At 41.2% G+C, this 24,865-nt stretch overlaps 1 protein-coding gene across 1 annotated transcript; it reads right to left on the reverse strand.

Annotated features, from left to right (window-relative positions):
• Nucleotides 1-306: 306 nt before the first annotated feature.
• LOC130865158 (U1 small nuclear ribonucleoprotein 70 kDa-like) lies at nucleotides 307-22,638 on the reverse strand. The gene is made up of 4 exons (XM_057756033.1): nucleotides 22,464-22,638; nucleotides 21,320-21,399; nucleotides 17,395-17,591; nucleotides 307-1,154 (listed from the first exon to the last, which is right to left on the reverse strand). The coding sequence occupies exons 1-4, from the start codon at nucleotides 22,636-22,638 to the stop codon at nucleotides 452-454; spliced, it is 1,155 nt and encodes a 384-aa protein (XP_057612016.1). The 3' UTR covers nucleotides 307-451.
• Between the last annotated feature and the right edge of the window lie 2,227 nt (nucleotides 22,639-24,865).

Raw genomic sequence — 24,865 nt, forward strand, 5'->3', positions numbered from 1 at the left:
TTAGGAGGTGCAATTATGCCTGTCAGTCTCCAAACTCTCTGACCAACAGACAAGGTGGAAATGGGCCTGCATCTTTTGGCCTCCACACATACTTACTTCAAAGAGGAAACACCTCCTAATAGTGTCATTACCTCTGAGATTATGGGGGCCAATTACACTCAAGCTACCACAATCTACTTGAAGAATGTCACACCTCCTAATTGTGCCACTTGCTATGGACCAAGTGTTCAGTCTGTGGGAGCCATTCTTATTCAAACCACCACAGAACTGCTGATGGTATTTTGAAACAAGTTCTTTTTTTTTTTTATCATGAAATTAATTTTATTTTTAAATCCAAGGGATCAGAACAAAAAACAACAAAAAAACTTCTACCTCAGAGGACAAGCCATGGTGGAAAGGCTAGAAAGGCAGACAGCGAAACAGAAGCATGTCCACAACACAGGAAGCCTCTTCATTCGGGAGCTGCCTCCATCAGATATCCATTTTCCGGGGCCATGTACCCATCACCACCCTCTGCCTCCATGTACATGTCTCGACCATCACTACCTAGCCCTTCTAGCCCATTGTCCTGACCACCGCCCCCCCCACCCCGAGCCTCATCCCTGCCCCGCTCACTGCCCCGCTCCCCCCGTTTGTGCTCTCGATCCCTATCACGGTCTCGGTCCCGGCGACGTTCCCTCTCACTTCGGTGGCTCCTACGTCGCTCCCGGTCTCGATCCCGGCCCTTCTCCTCTGGGCCATCAGGGCCATCGGGGCCAAGCTCTCCAGGAGGCCCATCATCAGGAGCGGCATCACCAGCTTCAGAGGGTTCAGCCATGTCGCCACCACCACCGCCACCACCACCACCACCGCCGCCGCCGCCACCACCTCGAAGCTCCTCTTTTCGCTCCCGCTCCCTGCGTGCTCGCTCTCGGCTCCGACTACTTCGGCGCTTTCTGTCTCGGTCCTTGTCCTTGCTCCTCTCTCTGGATCTGCGCCGCTCATCCTTGTCTCGACTCCGGGAGCGCCTCCTCCGGTCCCGAGAGCGGGAGCGTCTCCGTTCTCTCTCCTTGTCTCGCTCTCGGCTTCTTTCTCTGCGCTCCCGCTCACGGTCCCGGTCCCGGTCCCTGTGTGGAAATGGAGAGGGGCCCGGCCTCTCAGTTCTTAATAGGTTACTGAAAAGGGCAAAACATCTTATCGAATGGCTTATTGTTTCCTTCATAGAAACAGTTGCCATTGTGACAGCTGCTGCCTAACCAGTGTAGCATTACTTGAATTAATACAAACCCTTGACTTTATTTAAAATGGCAACAGAATTCTCAAAATTTATTAGTAGAACAGACAAATATTGATGAACATATGGAAATAGAGGTAAAATTACAACAGACTGTTAAATGTTTGGGAGATAATGTCATAGATACACACAAATACAAATACCTATACTGTTCTTTGAATTACCCTTCCTTTTTTATTATGTATCCAAAATTTAATCAGCAAAGTTATACACAGGAACAGATTAAATATCATTTATATTACATAAGAAGGAATTTAAGCTTTGATATTAAGAGTTACAGAAAGAAGTTTCTGTCTCATTTTCACATTGCTTACCAGGCATTTCTCGTAAAGGTATAGCTGATGGAAAGCTAAAATGTTACAAAGAATGGATGCATTCTTGGTGGTAGAGTATAAGATGCAATGCTTGAACTGCTCTGAATTATTCATTGTTCATATAATTTGCTTATTTATAGGATACTTGTGCACCCAATGGCAATTAGATTTGTCAAAAATGTCTTGGATCAAAACCAGTTTGGACATACTACTGGGCTTAAAAAATAAAAAGAGGGTAGGCATCAGAACACCGTCCATGAATGAAGCAGTGAGAGGAGAATTCTCAAGAATTTGTAAGACTTCAGTCCAGTGCTCCAATGTTGGTCTCTGTCTCTGTCTTCTTTCATCGCCTGATGAAGGTTAATATTCAGGGGGATGCTTATATGTTTTTCTTTGGGTTCACCTTCTTATTTAGCTTCTCTAGAGTCATGAGCAAGGAACTCAGGACGGCGAGGGGTGCACCCACACACTGAGGCAATGGGGATGATCTATCGGGAACTCACCAAGGCCAGCTGGCCGGGGACTGAAAAAGCATGGGACAAAACCGGTCTCGCTGAACATAATGGACAATGAGGACTACTGAGAACTGAAGAACAATGGCAATGGGTTCTTGATCCTATTGCATGTAATGGCTTTGTGGGAGCCCAGGTAGTTTGGATGCTCACCTTAATAGACCTGGATGGAGGTGGGTGGTCCTTGGACCTCCCACAGGGCAGAGAAACCTGCTTACTCTTTGGGCTGAGGAGGAAGGAAGACTTGATTGGAGGAGGGGGAGGGAATGGGAGGTGGTGGCGGGGAAGAGGCAGAAATCTTTAATAATTAAATTAATTAATTAATAAAAATCAGAAAGAAAAAAAAATAAAAAGAAATAAATTCATTATACTAGAAACAAATAAAATAAAAAGAAGAGACTTTGATAAAAAAAAAAAGAATTTGTAAGAAAACTCCAAGTGAACAAGACAAGAGTCTTTTAATCTCTTCTCTCCATAATGCAGGTTTTTCTTGGAATGTGCTTTCTCGCCCCTGCCAGGTGTAATAATAGGAGGCAGTTTTACTTCAGAATATCCATCTTTTTCTACTATTACTTAGTGATGTTTCTAAGTACATGTTGTCATCAGTGGCTATATACAGTGTAGACTCATGTGACCTTACCCTTATGACTCTATACAGCTTGAACTCAAGTGAATTTTGCTCATATGAATGCCTAACCATCAGAATACCTTCAGAATATAAATTGTCAGATGCCTAGAAAACAGTTAGCTTTTGCGTGAGACTTTAATCTGCCTCTCTTTTACATTCCACTCTCACAGGTTCATGCTGCCAAACAGAGTAGTAACAGAACCATAAACACAATTAGTCTTTTCTTGCAAACCATTCCTCTCAGGCATTTATCATTGCAGGGATGAACTGATCCAACATACAGCAAGTATATGGGTTGTAGGGCTTGAACTTGGATATGCGTATGCTTCAGCAAGCACTTTGCAACCATCTATGTTCCCAAACCCAATGTTTTTGTCTCCAACTTTATTTAATCACCCTTTTTATTCCTTAATTCTTAATATCCTTATTACTTTTATAATTATGAAAGGTGGGGATACCATGAAAAGCTATTGGGAACTGGGGTAGCTGGCAGGTCATGGTAGAAGTCTGTCTAAGATGAACAGGCTTCTACTCAGTGGGGCTGTAGTTGACCTCCCAGGCCTTAGGAGCCCAGTAGTCACTGTCCCAATAGTAACAGAGTTCACATCTAAAAGGTCGGGAACCAGGAACCCTGACGGAGGAGTCTTAAAAAGCGCTTGAAGAGTGCTTTTTAAACTTGAAGAGATTCAGTTGCCACAGAAGCAAACAGAAGGTGATTACACTGTGACACAGAGAGAAGGTATCTGAATCCTGGAAGGATAGTTCAGCAGCTATGAATGCTTACTACTCTTCCAAATGACACTAGTTACATTCCCAGGACCCCTCCAGTGGCTGACATTTGCCTTAGATCCCTAAGACTTGACTGCCCTTTTCTATGCATTGTAGATACAACATAGGTGAAAAATATTCACACAGATACACATGAGTAAATAATTTTTGTTTTTTATATTGATTTTTATGTGTGTCGGTGTTTAGTCTGCTTGTATTTTTGTGCATAGGTGACTGTAATGCCTACAGAATCAAGAGCAGGATCCCATATCTTTTTTTCTCCTTGGAACTGGGGTTACAGACAATTGTTAGCCACCATATAGGTGACAGATATTAAACTCAGGTCCTCTGGAAGAGCTATCAGTACTCTTGATCAATGAACCATCTCTACAGCCCTAAAAATGTTTTGTAAAGTATAAAATATCATAGTATTATTTTTTGTTCCTGTTTTTGTTTTGTTCTGTTGATTTCTCTGTGTAGCCCTTGCTACCCTGGAACTTACTTTGCAGACCAGGCTTGCATCACACTCACATAGTTCCATCTGGCTATGCCTCCCAAGTGCTGGGATTAAAGGTGTGCACCACCACTCCTAATTTAGGATTAATTTTAAGAGTAGACTGTGAGTCTCAGAGATGTATTGGGGCCTCAGAAGATGGGATTGTTGCAACCAAAGAAACAACAAACTTGTAGTAGACTCATGATTATAGGGTATTTAGTCAGGGAGAACTTGATTAGTAAGAAAAGCAGAGAAGAGTTACCTCACTCTCCTGAAGGCTTAAGAACAGTGAAAGTCAGCTAGAGAGTGACCTTCAAAATTCAGGAGACAGATTCCTTTTGAACATTCAAAACGCAATGTTTTGAAGTCATCTGTTTGTGTAAACTGTTGAGAGGAAATAATGTGGTTCCCTACATTTTCAGTATTTATTGTCATAACTCTCCATCCTCCTAGAAAACTCCCCACTGTGTGCCATCAGGTATCACACAATGTGCTGGAGTTCAGTTCTGTCAGGGTTGTTCTGGATGTCGTCATCGATGGACCTGCTCAGATCTCCATCAGAAAGCTCATGTTTCTTCAGCGTTTTAGTAAAAATATAATAAGCATCCACTGCCCAGGAATAAAATCATTAAGATCACCAACAAAATCTTTTTATTTAATTACAGCCATGATAAACACTTGAGGATGTTCTGTGAAGTAAGACAAGCTGGCCAGGCAGGCTGAGGTTAGCGATTGTTGGTGTGAAAGGAAGACAGGAGATGCAGGGAAGTGATTTTTTTTTCTTTTTCTTTTTTTATTTATTTATTTATTTATTTATGATGTATACAATATTCTGTCTGTGTATGCCTGAAGGCCAGAAGAGGGCACCAGACTTCTTTACAGATGGTTGTGAGCCACCATGTGGTTGCTGGGAATTGAACTCAGGACCTTTGGAAGAGCAGGCAATGCTCTTAACCATTGAGCCATCTCTCCAGCTCCCAAAAGTGAATTTTAAAGGAGTAACATTTTCAATAAGAACAGAGAGGAAACTTGTGTGAATCAGGGATAAGAGCAAGAACAAGAGTGTGTTCTAGGCAAAGAACACCCAAACCTCGGGTAGGAAAATGAAAGCTGTTCATTCAAGTTATCTTGAAGAGGAAAGGTCTACCTTGCAATGACCCATGAGAAAGCTTCAGTAAGAAAATGATCCCCTGTTTTTTCAGTAGCAGTCCAGCTGGCCTTGGTGAGCTCCCAATAGATCGGCCCCACTGTCTCAGTGGTTGGGTGCACCCCTCATGGTCCTGACTTCCTTGTTCATGTTCTCTCTCCTTCTGCTCCTCATTATAACCTTGGGAGCTCAGTCCGGTGCTCCAGTGTGGGTCTCTGTCTCTATCTCCATCCATCGCTAGATGAAGGTTCTATGGCGATATGCAAGATATTCATCAGTATGATTATAGGATAGGTTCATTTCAGGTTCCCTATCCTCAGGTGCCCCGATGAACTAACTGGGGACAATGCCCTGGGCATCTGGTAGCCATTCCAAGTTCAAGTCTCTTGCCAACCCTTAGGTGGCTCCCTTAACTAAGGTATGAGTTTCCCTGCTCCCCTATCCAACACATTGATAGATTTGTGTATGTTAAACCAGCCCTGCATCTCTGGGATGAAGCCTACTTTATCATAATGGATAATTTTTCTAATGTGTTCTTGGATTCAGTTTGCCAGAATTTTGTTGAGGAGTTTTGCGTCGATGTTCATGAGTGAGATTGGCCTGTAATTCTCTTTCTTGGTTGGGTCTTTGTGTGGTTTTGGTATCAGAGTTACTGTAGCTTCATAAAAGGAATTTGGCAATGACTCTTCTGTTTCTATATTGTGAAATACATTAAGGAGTATAGGTATTAGGTCTTCTTGGAAGTTCTGGTAGAAATCCGCATTGAAACCATCTGGTCCTGGACTTTTTTTGGAAGGGAGGTTTTTGATAACAGCTTCTAATTCTTCACGACTAACAGGTCTATTTAGGTTGTTCACCTGGTCCTGGTTTAACTTTGGTATATGGTATTTATCTAAAAAAGTGTCCATTTCTTTTACATTTTCCAGTTTTGTGGCATACAGGCTTTTGTAGTAAGATCTAATGATTGTCTGAATTTCCTCTGTGTCTGTGGTTATGTCCCCCTTTTCATTTCTGATCTTATTAATTTGCAAATTCTCTCTCTGCCGTTTGATTAGTTTGGATAGGGGTTTATCAATCTTGTTGATTTTCTCCAGGAACCAGCTTTTTGATTCATTGATTCTTTCAATTGTTTTCTGTGTTTCTATTTTGTTGATTTCAGCCCTCAGTTCGATTATTTCCAGTCTTCTACCCTTCTAGGTGAGTCTGCTTCTTTTTTTTTTTTCTAGAGCTTTCAGGTGTGCTGTTAAGTCTCCAATGTGTGCTTTCTCTGTTTTCTTTAAGTGGGCAGTTAGTGCTATGAACTTTCCTCTCAGGACTGCTTTCATAGTGTCCCATAGGTTTGAGTATGTTGTTTCTTTATTTTCATTGAATTCAAGGAAGACTTTAATTTCTTTCTTTATTTCTTCCTTAATCCAGGTATGGTTCAGTAGTTGACTGTTCAGTTTCCATGAGTTTGTAGGCTTTCTGGGGGTAGCACTGTTGCTGAATTCTAGCTTTAATCCATGGTGATCTGATAAGATTCAGGTGGTTACAGATTTTTTTTGTAACTCTGGATGTTTGTTTTGTTACCGAGTATGTGGTCAATTTTCGAGAAGATTCCATGAGCTGCAGAGAAGAAGGTATATTCTTTCCTATTTGGGTGGAATATTCTATAGATGTCTGTTAAGTTCATTTGATTCATTACCTCCAATAATTCTCTTATTTCTCTGTTAGGTTTCTGTCTAATTGACCTGTCCATTGGTGAGAGAGGAGTGTTAAAGTCTCCTACTATTAATGTGTGTGGTTTGATTGCTGCCTTGAGTTTTAGCAATGTTTCTTTTATGTACGTGGGTGCTTTTGTATTAGGGGCATAGATATTCAGGGTTGAGACTTCATCCTGATGAATTGTTCCTGTTATGAGTAGAAAATGTCCCTCTGCATCTCTTCTGATTGATTTAAGTTTGAAGTCAACTTTGTTAGAAATTAGTATGTCCACACCTGCTTGTTTCTTAGGTCCATTAACTTGATATGCCTTATCCCAACCCTTTACTCTGAGTAGGTGTCTGTCTTTGTAGTTGAGGTGTGTTTCTTGTAAACAGCAGAATGTTGGATCCTGTTTTCGTATCCAATCTCTTAGTCTTTGCCTTTTTATAGGTGAATTGAGTCCATTGACATTAAGTGATATTAATGACCAGTGGTTGTTAACTCCGGTCATTTTTTTAGTAGTAAATTTTGTGTGTTTCACTTCTTTGTGTTGTGCTGGTGAAGGGTCTCTAGTTGTCTGAGATATTGTGTTCATTGTTGGACTCCTTGGTTAGTGATTTTCCTTCTATTACTTTCTGTAAGGCTGGATTTGTGGCTACGTATTGTTTAAATTTGTTTTTATCCTGGAAAATTTTGTTTTCTCCATTTATAGTGAACGAAAGTTTGGCTGGGTATAGTAGTCTGGGCTTGCATCCACAGTCTCTTAGTTTCTGCAGTACATCTATCCATGACCTTCTGGCTTTCATTGTTTCCATAGAGAAGTCAGGTGTAAGTCTGATAGGTTTACCTTTATAAGTAACTTGGCCTTTTTCCTTTGCAGCTCTTATTATTTTTTCTTTGTTCTGTATGCTTTGTGTTTTGATTATTATATGGCGAGAGGATGTTTTTTTTTGATCCAGCCTATTCGGTGTTCTGTATGCTTCTTGAACCTTCATAGGTATATCTTTCTTTAGGTTGGGAAAGTTTTCTTCTATAATTTTATTAAATATATTTTCTGGACCGTTGAGATGCGCTTCTTCCCCTTCTACTCCTATTATTCTTAGGTTTGGTCTTTTTATTGTGTCCCATATTTCCTGAATGTTTTGTGATGAGAGTTTGTTGGCATTGCTGTTTTCTTTGATCAGCGTGTTTATTTTCTCTATGGTATCTTCAGAATCTGAGATTCTTTCTTCTATCTCTTGTATTCTGTTGGTTATGCTTGTTTCTGTAGACTCTATTCGTTTTCCTAGATTTTCCATGTCCAGCCAGCCTTCTGTTTGTGTTTTCTTCTTTGCCTCCATATCAGTTTTCAAGACTTGAACTGTTTCCATTATCTGTTTGATTGTTTTTCCTTGGTTTCCTAGGGTATCATTCACTGATTTACTCAATTCTTCAAACTTTCTGTTATACTTCTCATCCATTTCTATAAGGACATTTTTTACATGTTGTTTAAGGGTGTCAATCACTTTCATAAAGTCAGTTTTTTCTACTTCTTCATGATTAAGGTGTTCATGTCCTCCTGTTGTGAGGTTGCTGGGTTCTGGTGGATTCATATTATTTTTCAGATTGTTGGGTTGCATTGGTGCCTGTCCATCTCTTCCTTTGAATGCTCTCCTATGGATCTTCTTTTACAGGATCATGTCTCCTTGCCTACTGTTGTACCTTCCCATTAATGGTACTCCCCATTGATGGTTCTCCTGGTGCTCCAGTGATGTCTCTCCTGGTGACAATATCAGATCTCCATGCCCAATGATGGCTCTCCTGGTGCCAAGATCCACTCTCCTTGCTGGTTGGGTAGTTCGTAAACAAAGCGTAAACAGAGAGGCAGTCTGCAGGGAGTAGAGTCTCTGCATCCCCAGGGGGGATGGGGGTGGGTGAGGAACTTCTGAGTTCCCTGTCCGGGGCTGCTGCCGCGTCACAAACTCACCCCAATGCTGTCTCTCCTGGTACCGAGCTCAGATCTCCGTGCTGGTTGGGTAGTTCGTAGACAAAGCGCCTACCTTGCTTGGTGCAGGCAGGCCAGTGAAACAAAGGAACTCCTGCCCGCCTGTTTGCCCTGAGGATTCGCCCCCAGCACCCAGACAGGCTGAGCTAGGTGGTGTTAAGTGCCCAAAGAAGGAAGGGGGCAGAAGGAAGAAGGGTTCTGGATGCTAGGTGGGTGGGATAGGAACCTTTGAAGACTTTTCTAAGCAGAGTAAAGAGAACACATAGCTGGGATAAAGGCTATGCATAAAGTAAATACTGGTGGATTGTCTTAGAACTGGAAGAAACTAGAAAAAGGGTTAATGAGAGAGAAAGAAAGGCTTTAAGAAAAGTAAGTGTGCAGTGTAATAGAACGTGCAGTATAAAAATGCAAAGATGAATACTAAGGTCAGAAGGACACACGTAGCTGTAGGCAAACAGGGAGATGGGGGAGTGTTTGGGAGAAATAGCACAGAACTCTTTACAAATAAAAATGCCGTAAAAAAACAGGTTACTCTGTATGTAGTTTAAAATCGAAGAATATGAATGCCATTTTGAACTATTAAAGATAATATTAATTAAAATATTACTTTTAGAGTTCTGGCATATGCCAAGTTGTTATAAATATCTTCCAAAATAACTGAATTTGAGCATTTGATTAGCTGTGAATCACCTCTAGCCTTTTCTCCATACCCACTGGATGAAATGACACTCTTACCATATGCTCAGAAAAAGTCTCAATCAGTTCTGTGAGTAATGGTTTGCAGCTTCTATTTTGGCCTTTGAGTGGAGCTTGAAATCTTCAGGGTTACAGGCAAGGAAAAAATTCTGGAACTAGTGGAAGGAGGGACAATATCCTATGTAACTCATTATTCTTTCATAGGCATTGACAAACTCATTTGGAGAGCCCAGCATTCATGGACACATAGAACAATCAGGGGCAAACTCACAGAGTCAGGGAGTCATGCACTTTACAAGATCACCACTGACAGTGCCTATAGAAAGAGAAAAGATCATTTCAGACAGCAGTCAAGAAAGACTGTGTAGAAGAGATGGGATTTAATAATTTTCTGAACAACAAAAAGAACTTATAAAAATGTAGAGTGTGTGACACATTTCAAATCCAAAAACAGTGAGCAGAACTGTGAAATTTTAATGTAGGGCTCACAGTATCTTTGTCATAAGAAGTCAAGAGAAGTGTTTTTTGACTATGGCCAATGTGGAGGTGTCTAGAAGTGATAGTTTTCAAGACTATATTTGTGTGTGAGATGGCAACTGTTAAACTCATTTCTTCATGACAAGCAAAATCACAAAAATAGTCCTTCTCCCCAGTATCCTTTCCCACACTTCATAATTTAAGGAATCAGAAGAAATCCAGACTGAGTTAAGCCTCCTGTTAATAAATTGACCTAGGTTATATTGGCAGAGTGATGAATTTTTGTAGTGCTCAGATTTGTAGCTTCCAACTCCTAAAGCATTCTAAAAAGTATATAAGAGTCAGCTCACCATTGTGGGAGGAAAAATGAGTGTTTCCCTTGATGCTAGTTTGAGTGCTATAGCTCTGTTAGCTGTCTTTTCTGCTGTTCACAAAGAGATTTTTACAGACAGTAAACATAATTCAAAGAAAAACCCAACTTAGCTGCAGAAAGGCTCATTGCATCCTCTCAAATATGGTTTCAATATAAATAAAAGAACAGATTCATAACTGTCTTTGAGGACAAAAACTAACAGATCAGTGGCAGCCATATAGAATTTACAATCAAATTCTGTCAGGTCTCCAGCTACTTCACATGAACTTCTAATTAATCTGAATCATCAAATGACCACTTCCCACAGCTCCTAATCCAGAGGTTTGGTCTTCTCAAAAGGAAGACTGGTATAGTCAGACTTTCTTTTGGGTAGCCAGCACCCAAATAATGTCATGGAGACTTATTAACTATGAAAGGTTGATGTGAGCTTAGGTGTGTTCCCAACTAGCTCTTATAACTTAACACATTTATACTAATCGACATTCTGTTACATGGTTCGTTAGCTCTCCTCCGCAATGTACATCCAACTACCCATGTGTCCCTCTGGCATTTATTCCACTGTTCCTATCTTTGCTTGCAAAGTCTCGCCTATCCTTTTCTGCCTAGCTATTGGCCACTCAGCTCTTTATTAAACTGATCCAGTACCTTAGGTAGGCAAGGTAAAACAGCCACACATCTTCACATGGTGTCACAAAGCATCTGGGAACAGACTGGTCAAGAGAAGATGACAGCTTTGTGAAACTGCCGCTTGAAATGTTTACTTTTCAGTTGAAATGTATATTTTCTATTCCCATGATTTTCAAGATGGTTGCTTTTCTATTAAATAGAGACACATGAAAATAAAATATCTCATGTATCAAATTCCTTCTTAAAGTCATTACACTTACTATGCCAAATATTCAGCTACATTTTTGTGTTTTGGCTTGTTTAATTAATGTAAAACATATGTATTAATATATTTTGCTCTGAATTTGCTAAATGAATATAGTTTTACCATTTTATGTGAAAACATGTTCTAAAAACACTTCTACTGCTTATACACTATTATAACTGAACCTCTAGAAAGAAATTTTCTCTATAAACACAACCTAGGAAATGTAATTGAACATATCTTTTATATTGAAGATTCAGTTTCTTAATAGGAAGGTGTTATATTTCGTAAACAAAATTAAGCATAAACTTCCATTTCTTTTTTGAATTAATTAAACTTCATTGACAACAGATTCTTCCCCCTAGAGCCTGAGGACTGTAACAAAACAACAAGAATGACACCCAGACAGATCAAACCCAAGCACTGCTGCATCCCCCAATTCAGCACCTATGTCCCCAATGCAGCTCCCACTGCAGCCATGCCCAAAAGAAAGGCTGAAGGGGGATGCTAGAGGAGATAAAGGCAAGATGACAGATGAGCCTCAGAGAAGATCTGAAAGTCTGTCTGCTAAAACTCATCCTCTAAAGCCAGAGTCTAAGCCTAAAATGTTCTTACAAAGAAGAGAGAGGAGGTTTCCAAGGGGAGAAAGGAAAGGTTGATGCTGGTAAGGATGCAAATTATCCTGCAGAAATGGACCTGCTAAAACGAACCACAGATAGAAAGGTGAAGATTCTGGAAGTGTCAAGTGAGCTATATGCATTTTTGATTAACTGGTCTTTTGAAAATGTTACCATTTAAAATACTATTTTTTATCACGTTTTATAAAAATGCAAGATTTTTTTTTACTTTTTTATTTTAAGCTATGTTGTTAGTACACATAGCACTGCATTGTTCTGGGGGAAAGGAAAATTAAATATGTCTCTAATAAAATGTCTCACAAGCTGGATTGTTGATGGAAAACACCTTTCCTTGATAATTTTGGAAGACTTCCATTGACTCCCAGAAGAAATGTCCTGGTGTTGACATATGTCATCACTGTGGTAAAAATTTCTCTGTGGTGCTGGGAAAAGTATACATTCCTTTTTATATCATTCTCTCCCTGTACCATCAACATAGACTCAACCCCCTTAAAAACAGAGACCTGTTGGAACCAGGTCCCCTAAAATTAGTTTTGCCAGTCTATTGGGAAATCTGAACATTGTGGTGACATCATAGAATGCACTCAAAAGGGCAGTAATTTCCCTTTTATGAAAGACTGTGAATCTTCACATTGACAATTCTGCCATTTTCATGTCATTTCCTGAAAGTCAGGGTCAGTTTGGGAAAAGTTGTTAAACAGCATTCTGAATGTGAAATGTCAACCCCCGCTCTAAACTCTTCCTCTTTCTCAAAGCATCCAAAGAAGGCATCATTGCACTGCATGGTGCCTTTTTTTGATTTTCAGTCTATACAAAAGGGGAGTTTATAAGTTCTTGTATGCCATTAATGATTGTCGGTCCATTTGCTGCCTAAAATGTAATGCCTGTTCACAAAAAGTATCTTTAGTAAAGAGGGTTCAATTTGAAAGAAAAGAAAAAAAAAGAAAATACATTCTTCTCTATCGAGCCTGCTCCAACAAAGTCAGGTGGGATACATGGAAGAGGGCATGAGGCTGAAGAAATGGCAGATTGTAAGAAATTGCGACAGAAAACACAGGATAGATCTGGGAGGGCTGAAGGTGAATACCAACCAGCCCTGAGCTTATTTCAGAGCTTGCTTATACACAAAAGCAGAACAAAGCACAGCACAGTCAGTCAGTGTCTAACCACAGGCCATTCCTGTCCTTGAGTAAGAAGTTTCAATTGTATCTCAATGATCCTGACGTTTGGCATCAGCATTGTTTTACTAACAGTGTGTTCTTTTCTCACAAAAATGCTCTTTTTAAGAGTTTAATTATAACATTCTCACATCCCCCAAGGATACATGCAGAGCAAGTAAGCTTGAACTCAAATGATTTCTTTAGCCAGGCGGTGGTGGCGCATGCCTTTAATCCCAGCACTTGGGAGGCAGAGGCAGGTGGATCTCTGTGAGTTCGAGACCAGCCTGGTCTACAAGAGCTAGTTCCAGGAAAGGCTCCAAAACCACAGAGAAACCCTGTCTCGAAAAACCAAAAAAAAAAGAAAAAAAAATGATTTCTTTATTTTATTTTATTTTTAATTAAAAATTTCTACCCCTCCCCTCATTCCATTTCCCTCCCCCTCCCCTCCCTTCAGTCCAAAGAGCAGTCAGGGTTCCCTGCCCTGTGGGAAGTCCAAGGTCCTCCCCCCACTCCATCCAGATCTAGGAAGGTCAGCATCCAAACAGGCTAGGTTCCCACAAAGCCAGTACATGCAGTAGGATCAAAACCCAGTGCCATTGTCCTTGGCTTCTCAGTCAGTCCTCCTTGTCCGCTGCGTTCAGAGAGTCCGGTTTGATCACATGTTCCATCAGTCCCAGTCCAGCTGGCCTTGGTGAACTCCCACTGTCTCAGTGGGTGGGCACACCCCTCACAGTCCTGACTTCCTTGCTCATCTTCTCCCTCCTTCAGATCCTTATTTGGACATTTGGAGCTCAGTCCAATGCTTCAATGTGGGTCTCTGTCTCTAGCTTCATCCATCGCCAGATGAAGGTTCTATGGTGATATGCAAGATATTCATCAGTATGGCTATAGGATAGGGCCATTTCAGGCTTCCTCTCCTCAGCTGTCCAAGGATCTAGCTGGGGACATCTCCATGGACACCTGGGAACACCTTTAGAGTCAAATCTCTTGACAACCATAAAATGGCTCCCTTAATTAAGATATATTCTTCCTTGCTCCCATATCCACCCTTGCTCCATCCCAACCGTCCCATTCCCAAAGTGTGGAATATGTACGCATTAGAGTACTACTCAGCAGTAAAAAACAATGACATCTTGAATTTTGCATGCAAATGGATGGAAATAGAAAACATTATCCTAAGTGAGGTAACCCAGACCTAAAAAGATGATTATGGTATGTACTCACTCATAAGTGGATTCTAGCCATAAATAAAGGACATTGAGCCTATGTTTCATGATCCTAGAAAAGCTAAATAAGAAGGTGAACCCAAAGAAAAACATATAGTTATCATCCTGGATATTGGAAGGATACAAGATTGCCAAGCAAAAAATTGGAAATTCGGGGGGGGGGGGGTGTAAAGGGAGATGGGGAGAAAAAAAATCAAATGATTTCTTTAAGTCAGAATTGACTCCAGATGTAAACCAAGTCACAAATGGTCTCCCTCATTTCTCTTCTACATTTTGACCACAGGTTACCCTCCCTCCACTTCTCCAAGGTCTTCTCCCACTATAGAGGGTAAAAAAACCCTTGTGCACACAGACAAGCACAGCAGGAGCCAGGAAAGATAAATACATGATTTGCTTCTTCAATGGAATGAGTTGTATAACATTCCTGGAATGCTAGGAATGGTGTGGTTTTACTACATAGTAATCATTTGCTGTCTGATTAGACAGGTTCTGCCAATATATCCCAGAATTTATGTTTTTAGTTATCCAAAACATTTTTTCTAACTAATGAATGAGCCTGACTTTTAGACCATTAAAACCCACTCTTTCGAGTGATGTCACCTATGCTTTGCAAAGGTTTAAGTGAGTTCTGTGCTATCGTAGGGGTATACCATCCTGACAGCAACAGGCATTCTGTTTACCTCAGTCAAACATTCTCAACGCTAAATCTTGGGCACTATCTCTGAGTCAACAGTATCCACACTTGTGAAAGAAGACACATGTACTTTGTAAGGAAACTCATTGTAAACATGTTGTGAATTGTTGTGCACTTGTGACTCAGTTAATTGTTTTCTGAATATTTTTTCCAAAGATGATTGTCTGTTTTTAAATATGACTAAATTAAAATGATCTGTAACAGACTCTAGAAGTCTTAGTCCAGTTCTAGTTACAATAAAATCATTCTTGTCTCTTCCTGGAATATTTTTTGTCTCTTCCTTGTCTTCACTACAGCCTGCAGGGGAATTCCCCCAACTCACCCAATGCACCTTCTGTTGTAGCTTAGTGGTGGCAAAAAGAAGAATGAATCACAGAATACAATAAACCCATGTGGAAGTTCATTGATAACAGGAACAGGGAGGGGAAGATAAGAGGATCATGAAGGGCAAAGGAGAGCAGTGAAGAGAGAGTGGAGTATGGCAGGCAAAGCTTGCTTTAAAAGGGGGGCCCTTTGAGTACGTGTACAGAGCCTACATAGCCACGCAGTACATGACATAGTGGTTTATAGCCACAGAGTCCCAGGCTGACTGAGTATTTGCTTGAATACTGACATGTGAGGCTGTAAGACTCTGGGGCTGGCTAGGTATTTCCCTGAATACAGACACATACATCTTGCCAGGTGGCAGGCAAGATGGGGGCAGGCTAGCATAATGCCTGATTGCTAATATATTTTGTTTATTATAAAAAGGCAAGGAGTTAAAAGACATAGCAGGTGGGACAAGGATGAAGATCCCAGGTTCTCGAGACTGCTTCCAGCTGACCTGGGACATCAGAAACTTGGGATGTTATGGATATACAGCATGAAGTGTGGCCATGTATATCAGGGTGGGAGTACAAACATGCCATCAGACAGTTTCATGGAAAGGATGTCTATTGGGAAGGGAAAGAAGGGCAGGGAGAGAGAAGAGAGAAAGAAAGAGAGAGACAGAGAGGGACAGAGATCAGCCTCCTCAGAGAAATGGCACAACGAGAGCAGGAGTCGGCAGAGCTTGTTTCTCAATGGAGCCTTTGTACCTGAAGACAGAGTCAGGGTACTGCCTGCTATGCATGCTGCGGTGGCCACCCTACCTTTGCCAAGTCCCCAAGAGGTGGGGCCAGGATTGTGTTAGCTTGGGTGATAACTTTCCTACCTTCTTTTTTATTTAACAAAAAGTGAGGAGTTAGGCATGGCAGGTTAGGGAAATGAGGGGGTTGAGTCCACAAAACTGCTCCTGCTCATCTGGGGGCATCGACCATCTTTGAGCAATCTGAGAAAAGTGGGATGCTGGCCATGTCTTAGGGTAGCTGGCTGCCGTCTGGCACCTCTTGGACCTGGCAAGATGATGGCAGAACAGAGGACAAGGTTAAATTTAGGAAAAAAAATTATTTAGGTCCTGGTGGTTGAGGGGGAGCATGTTAGTGGCAGTGAATGGTGGGGAGTTTGGGGCTGCTTAAGGCCCTGTAATTGAAGAAGAGAAACATCTGTTCAAGGTGAAATCTCCAAGTCAGATCCCTGGAACTTACAAGAATTCTTTGAGTTTATGAAAATATAAGTGTCAGAAACATTAGCAGTTCCACTGTTTGTACTCTGTACTAAAATTTGCATTATGGAAATGTCAGTATACTCATGTCAGAAATGATTTTGTTGAAAGCATTAATAATCTTCCTTCGATTGGAAAAACTATTACAGCAGTCTTTAGCACAATAAACAATACCTTTGAAGTCTGTAGTTAGAAAATGACCAAAGAGAATTTAAAATCTTGAACTTGAAGTCATGGTAGTATAGGGTATAGTATGGGTTTTGCACTCTGTCAGAATTGGATTAATAGCTTGTCAAAGCTTCATTGATTAGTGTTAAGACTATGAAAAGAAGAAGAATGAGAGAGAAAGCTGGTAACTTGCATTTGTATACCCTAAAACAGTTTTTTGTCCCCGAAGCATTCTTAGATCTTCACGTCTTAAGGACACTTTATATATTTACATAAATAAACCTCAAAGCACCTGTTCTTTTTCCAACATCATGGTATCATTGTAGAGTAAGTTCCTCTAAAAAAGAAATGGTAAGAAGGTATACTTAAATCTGTTTTGTGAGTCTATATCTTTTTCCAGTCTAGTAATGAGGTAAATTGTGTCTAGTCTTAGCCTTGATTCCTGCTGTTAAGCTGGCAAAGCTATCAGTTGTCAAATTGCATCAGAGATCTTGAGTAGGATAAACTTTACCTGAGTTAATGTCAAAAAAGAAACAGAGACTTACTTGATTGACTACCTAAAAAGCCACTCCCCAGGGTCCTCCATGGTCACTGAGGGTAAGTCTTAGGGTAGCATCCATCTTCTGGCTGGCAGAGGTAGGCATACAAGTTCCCAGAGGATTTCACAGACTTCTTTGGAGTAAGGACTCATGGGTGGACTTTACCTTTGACTTAGGCAACTTGAGGCAGTTGGTGCCCCAGTGTCCTGTTGTCCATAGTCTGAAGAGGGTTGCTGCAGCAGTTTAGGTGAAAGGCAGGTTTTATCGGTGGCCGGCACTGCCACTTGTGAAGCAAACTCCAGGTTGAGGATTTTCCTCCAAGCTGAGAAAATAGGGGTAGTGCCAGGAGGTAATCTGTCCTTCTGTTATGAAAAACCTTTTTAATGAAACATTTTAAATGCCATATTCCCCAGAATGCTCTGCATTTGAGGGTTGTCTGTTAGGTATATATGAGTAGACAAACTTTATCTTAAGTTTCTTGCCATAAGCACACAGATGGCTAGTTAAGGTTTTATCCCTGTAATTAATTGCATCAGTACCCAGCATCACCACAATTAAAGAGCTTGATCATTTATATGGTGATTCTAACTTATATTATTCCTCAATAGTCAACAATAGTTTGACAGCTTCCATAAGATTAGGACTTTACAGTACATTCCTGTTGGATATAGCCTTAAAAACAGTGATTTTGAATTGAAGCTCCATTAGTGTCAAAGTAAAACCTTTTAATGAGGTTAAGAAAGAAAGCAAGATTGCCATTCCACGGATATCAAACATTTATTTTTGCTTATTTAAATTGTCTAGAAGCTTGGTATTGAAACTTTAACAAAGAAATAATTACTTAGGTTTTGTTATTCTGCAATAGATCTTTATAGACTTAATTTTTATCACCATGTAAGAGTACATAGCAATTTAAAAATTTGAGACTTATTGGTTTTATAAGGAGATATAATGAGCAGAGCTCATTAGGACTGTTTAAAATATTTTAAAACAATAATTATATGAACATATAAGCACAGTTGAATTTAAGTTGTATACACAGATACATATACACAGTTAAAGCTAGCTTATATTCATATAAATAGTGTTAAATTAAAAGTAATATAAATACTGAGCAAGAGAAAGCTGTTTTCACCATTTCTGGCTCACACATTGTAAAAAGCAAACAGGGTGTTTAAAGAAAGAGTAGACCTGCAATGGGTCTACCCATGGGACCTTACTCCAAAGAAGCCTGTGGAATCCTCTGGGGCCTTGTATGCCTACCTCTGCCAGCCAGAAGATGGATGTTACCCTAAGACTTGCCCTTAGTGACCATGGAGGACCCTGGGGAGTGGCGTTTTAGGTAACCAATCAAGTAATTCTCTGTTTCTTTTTCAGCATTAACTCTGTGGAGCAAAGGTAAAAAAGTGGAAAATCAAAGCTGCCAGTGAACAAGAAAACAGATTCATTGCAGGTGAAAGAGAACAGATCTGATGCAGATGGGCTTGGTGTAGGAGTTCCTTCTGTTTGTGTGTTGCTTTCATTGTTTAATGAATAAAGAAACTGCCTTGGCCTGGTTGATAGAGTGGAACTTAGGTAGGTGGAGAAAACAAAAATGAATGCTGGAAGGAAGAAGGGTAGAGGAAGAGAAGCCATGGGTCCTCTGCCTGAGATGGACACTGGTTAGAATCTCCGGTAAGCCACTGCCACATGGCAATACACAGATTAATGGAGATGGGTTAAACTAATATGTAAGAGTTAGCCAATAAGAAGTTCGAGCTAATGGCCACACAGTGATTTAATTAATACAGTTTCTGTGTGTGGTTATTTCAGGTGTAAGTTAGCCGGGTGCCTGGGACAAACAAGAGCCTCCTTCCTCCTGTAAGTGGGCTAGGTGGGAGGGATCTCTGAGTGGGTGCTCAGGTGGGCCCTGCCAAAAACCACACCACTGCACAAACATGCCACATGCAACAGCTAGTGTAAGAGGAATTTTTAAAAACGTAAATAATGGTGTAAAGGCAACTGGTGACAGGTGATGACATCATTGCTCTGGCTGTGGGGACAGGTTGCTGGAAGCACCACTCAGCTGTGGGTGGACCTGCACAGGTATGAGGTTCCTCCCTGACCCAGTCACACCTGGGTCACATAGCTATTCTTAATAAAGATGCCTGTGAAGACATCTGACCTGCCCTTAACCAAGATGGCTCCTGTGCACCTGTTATAATTCCTTCCATTTACCTGTCTGCTGGCAGAAGTTAGAAACTTCCGACTCGTAAAACTTTAAGATATGCTTTTATCGGCTTGTTTCCCACAGAAAGATAAGGGGGAGGAGAAGAGGAGTGGGGATATGGGGAGGGGAGCGGGGGGAGGGGGCAATATGTGGGAGGAGGGGGAGGGAAATGGGAAACGGGGAGCAGTTGGAAATTTTAATTAAAAAAGAATAAAAAAAATGAGAAAAAAAAAGATAAGGTACTGGCTCAGGTTGTTCTCTGGCTCATCAGCTGAAAGAATGAGGGCTGGGGCAATAATCCTGAAGTATGGCAAGTCCAAAAAGGCCAAAGGCACAAATCTAAAAGGATAAAGCCAAAAGGGCTGTAGCCCAAAATGACCTGTGGGTCTGAGAAATGGAGATGCTGCTCAGTGAGGGTAGTGCTTTGCTCTAGGCACCGGGAAATTTGCCAGAGGTGATTTTAGGTGAAAGGGACCAACCATAGCACTGAAGTCAGTGGCTAGGGAGTAGGGAACTCCTCGACTGTAGGCAGTGTTGTGCAAAACGATACAGAGGTCAGGTAGATAGAAGAGGATTGTTGAGAGCCTCAAGACACCCACCCGTGGGGGGTGGGGGAAACAGCAAGACCCTGGCCATGTCCAGCACAAATGTAATGGTCTGTGGTATGGGGTGGGACCAAGGGTCTCATGGGGGGGGGGACAAACGTGCCATCATAAGGAGCTTATGTGGGAAGGAAGTTTATTGAGGAAAGGAAGGGAGTTAGGGGAGAGAGAGGAGAGAAAGTGAGATAAAAAGAAAGAGAGAGACAAAACAAAAGACTGAGGCCTCCTCGGAGAAACAGCAGAAAGAGAGGGAGTGGGCAGAGCTTGTCTCTTAAGAGACCTTGGTACCTGTACACAGAGTCAGGGTGCTGCCTGCTCTGCATTCAGGGGTGGCCACTTTACTTCTGCCAGGTTCCCAAGGGGCAGGGCCAGGTTTGTGTTTGTCTAGCTGATAGCATCAGGACATGTCCTGGTCTGACTGGTCCATTCATTTCACCATCCAGGCTCTCTGGAACCATCTGGAGTCTCCTGGACCAGGGAGGATGTTGTTCAAAGTGAATCCAAGTTGACTTCCTGGAACTTACAAGAATTCTTTGGGTTTATAAAAAGATATGTTTTAGACACATTAACATCCCCACTGTTTATAACCTATGCTGAAATCCAGAATACAAAAACAGTGGTATACTCAACCTAGTAGTAGTATTCTACCAGGTAAAAGGTTTTTCAGGATCAATAATTTGTCATTATATTGTCAATTTATTGATGTTATAATTTGTCAAGTAATGATAAGACTATGAAATTTTGGAGTCAATATAACAGTAGCATAATGAGAGAGGAAAATATAGAACATGTTCTATTCTTTTAAATGTCTCAAATCTCTATCTTCTTATCACCAATTAAGCTTTCTTATTTTTACATAAATGAACCTTACATGAAATTTACATAAATTTGCATAAAAGCACCTGTTCCTTCCCCATTATCATGGCATCACCTTAAAAATCAGGAGAGGCAGGTGGTTTGTTATTAAGGGCAGTCAATAGTAAAGAATTGGATTGAAATCTGTTCTGTGAGTCTCCTTTTTGAGTCCAGGACTGTGGATATCTCTGGGGTGTTGTTGTCTCTTATCAACCAGCCATGTTTGGTAGTCTTTGCACCTTCAGCTCTGTAGCTAATGGTTGGTAGTCCTGTAGCAACAGTTAATTGGTTTAATTACACGTTTTGAATATGTCATTGGGGATACACACATACACTCAAATACATAAAATAAATCTTGATGAAAGATTGGCTTGCTTCTTTTTAAAGGACCTTCAAGTACAAACTGTGGGAACGTGGGACTCACTTGCATTGAGACACAGTAGTCAGTCATATCTGGGAGCACTGCCATCTTTATCGTCACAGTAACCAAATGCCCAAGGTAACCTAAGTTTGGATGGTAAAGAGGGTAATTTTTCACCAAGTTTGGAGGGGAAATTAGTTGGACTCTGGGCTTTATATTTTAGTTTTGCTAAATCTAGTTGACTTACTATTGCTGTGGTTTGTATTGCATTGAATTAGTTACTCTCTAAATCCGGAGTCCAAACAGTGCATTTCTTCACTGACTCTGTCCTCCCTGTTGGGAGAAATACCTCCACCCTAGGAGGCAATTCTGCATCTTCCCTAGGTGTGAATAGAGTGTCAATGCGGTAATGGGGGGGTGCATGCCAGTTGTCCTCTGCCTGTTCTCTTAATTCTGCCTCCACTCTGCTCTGTTCTGCTCTGCCCTGATGTGCAGATTTATATCAACTTGATCTAGGGTGAGAGCAAAGAGATTCCCAAGGAGGACTGAAGGAGAGAGAAGAAATGGTGAGTACATTTGATTCCCAGCTCCTTGGTGTCAAACTAATAAATGGATGAATGAGTGGTATTTTCAGCTATGGTAAATTGAGTTTTCATTACATTTACTATAGATTGAATAATAAGTAAGCTGTTCGACTATGCTTCTAGCTTTGTGACAAGTGTTTTGACTATGTTTTGCCTAATCCCTACACACACACACACACACACACACACACATTACTATGATCAACTTCCCACAGATTTCCATTTTATAAAAAGAAAAAAAAGAGGTATTTCCTTCCATGCAACAATCTGGGCACAGAGTGACATCTAGGATGAATGTCACTGGCCTCACACGTGGAAAGACAAACAAAGTGACGACTGCAGTTGACATCTTTGTGGTGAGAAGACAGCATCACCTATCTGTATTAATCTGCACCCATCTGTCCCATGGGTTAAGGCAATGGCATTCTGTCTCTACAGGTTACCACCAAATCCTAGATGACTGTGAGCTATTTTAATGATTTCTCTACAGCTGTTCCTTGTTTTCTTGTGAGTTTTATTGAAATGTACATCTTCTTGAAAGGAATTTTCTATCCACCCTGATAATCTCTTCTTCACTCCTCTTATCTTGCAGGACTCGCTTGCTTGCGGAGTTCCCAGTTTACCAATGACAGGAGTTAGAGTGGGAGGCACAGGCTCCAGGCTCCCAGCAGAGCCTCTGCTTTGCAAGAGGAACCCTGAACGAGCTTGACCTCTCAGAGATGACATCTCCGCCATGCTCTTGTTGCTGTACAGCAGGGCCTTGCACTGTCCAGGCCACTGTTCAGCTGCTGAGCTCATCCCCGCTCAGAGCTTACATTACCTTTATCATCTTGTAATTCTCTCCTAGCTGTAGAATCCCTAAACTCAAACAAAGGTGAGAGAGAGAGAAGTGAAAAGGGTTCCACCTTTTGCTCCTTGTGATGGGAAGTAATCTGTCTTAATGACGGATCTGTTTTAGCAGAAGTTGCCAGTAGGAAAATACTTCCCAGTTTGTAGATTTATTTTTCATTATGAGTACATTTAGTAATATCAAAATTTAGTAGTGTAGAAATAAATTTTCTGTTAAACTCAGAAAGCCATTGTCCTTCTGCCAGACACTTAAATAATTTCCCAACTACAGAATGCACAAGGTTTTGTTTTTCCTCCTGCTGAGCAGTACAGAATTGCATGGCAAGGCTTCTTCTTTGCACTTTACATGTTGAAGGTGGTGGTTCAACTAGCCCTCTTTCATTTCCATGTCCCTCTTAACTCAGGCGTTGCCATGGTGACAGGCATCATTTGGAGATGTCTCTCATGGCAGCCCTAAAGCGTTTAAGGGTGCTTGAACATTCCTCACAGGACAACGCACACTTTATATTGTTTGCTAACCACCTTTACAGAGAAACCTTGTCGCTAACAAGTGCAATGCACTTGATATTCTCTTCTGTATCATTTCTGCAAGTTCATAGTGGGTTTCTTCTTTTATTATTGAGGACTTTCAGCTGAATATGCTAATCTGTATCAGGACTATGGCCCTCAAAGCACAGAGAAATTAAAGAAAACTAATGTTCTTGAATGAATATTTGTTATAAGAAAACAAGAGTGCATTTGTTCTAACATTTATGATTCATGAGGATATAAGGCAGATCTCAGGGTCAACAGCTGAGTTGGGAATGCAGAAGAGGAACTCGTGTGCACAGGATCCCAGGTATAGTGTCTTTGGTGGCTCTGGGTTTGGCACTCCGGGGGCTTTGGCATTCCTAAGGATGATGGTAGGGTGATAACCTAAATTTCCTTCAAATGGCTAATTTGTGGGTCTTTCCTCAGAGTACTAAGGCTGCCCCTTGTGGCAATCCAAGGTATATGTTTGGAAGATGCTGCTTCCAAAATCCAAAAAAGGCCACGGAAGGAATTTCAACAGAAGAAGTTCAAATGGCCAAAAGACATTTAAGATCGTGCTCAACTTCCTTAGCAATCAGGGAAATGCAAATCAAGACAACATTAAGATACCATCTTACACCGGTCAGAATGGCTAAAATCAAAAACACCAATGATAGCCTCTGCTGGAGAGGTTGTGGAGAAAGGGGCACACTCATCCATTGCTGGTGGGAATGCAAACTTGTGCAACCACTTTGGAAAGCAGTGTGGTGGTTTCTCAGGAAAGTCGGGTTCAACCTACCTCTCGATCCAGCAATACCACTATTGGGAATATACCCAAGAGATGCCCAAACATACAACAAAAGTATATGCTCAACTATGTTCATAGCAGCATTGTTCGTAATAGCCAGAACCTGGAAACAACCTAGATGTCCTTCAATGGAAGAATGGATGAAGAAAGTATGGAATATATATATATTAGAGTACTACTCAGCAGTAAAAAACAATGACTTTTTGAATTTTGCATGCAAATGGACGGAAATTGAAAACACTATCCTGAGTGAGGTAAGCCAGACCCAAAAAGAGGAACATGGGATGTACTCACTCATATTTGGTTTCTAGCCATAAATAAAGGACATTGAGACTATAATTCGTGACTCTAGAGAAGCTAAATAAGAAGGTGAACCCAAAGAAAAACATATAAGCATCCCCCTGAATATTAACCTTCATCAGGCGATGAAAGAAGACAGAGACAGAGACCAACATTGGAGCACTGGACTGAAGTCTCACGATCCAAAGGAGGAGCAGAAGGAGAGTGAGCACGAGCAAGGAACTCAGGACTGCGAGGGGTGCACCCACACACTGAGGCAATGGGGATGTTCTATCGGGAACTCACCAAGGCCAGCTGGCCGGGGACTGAAAAAGCATGGGACAAAACCGGTCTCGCTGAACATAATGGACAATGAGGACTACTGAGAACTGAAGAACAATGGCAATGGTTCTTGATCCTATTGCACGTAATGGCTTTGTGGGAGCCCAGGTAGTTTGGATGCTCACCTTAATAGACCTGGATGGAGGTGGGTGGTCCTTGGACCTCCCACAGGGCAGAGAAACCTGCTTGATCTTTGGGCTGAGGAGGAAGGAAGACTTGATTGGGGGAGGGGGAGGG

This window comes from Chionomys nivalis, chromosome 23 (genome assembly GCF_950005125.1).
Source record: "Chionomys nivalis chromosome 23, mChiNiv1.1, whole genome shotgun sequence".
Lineage (NCBI taxonomy): Eukaryota > Metazoa > Chordata > Mammalia > Rodentia > Cricetidae > Chionomys > Chionomys nivalis.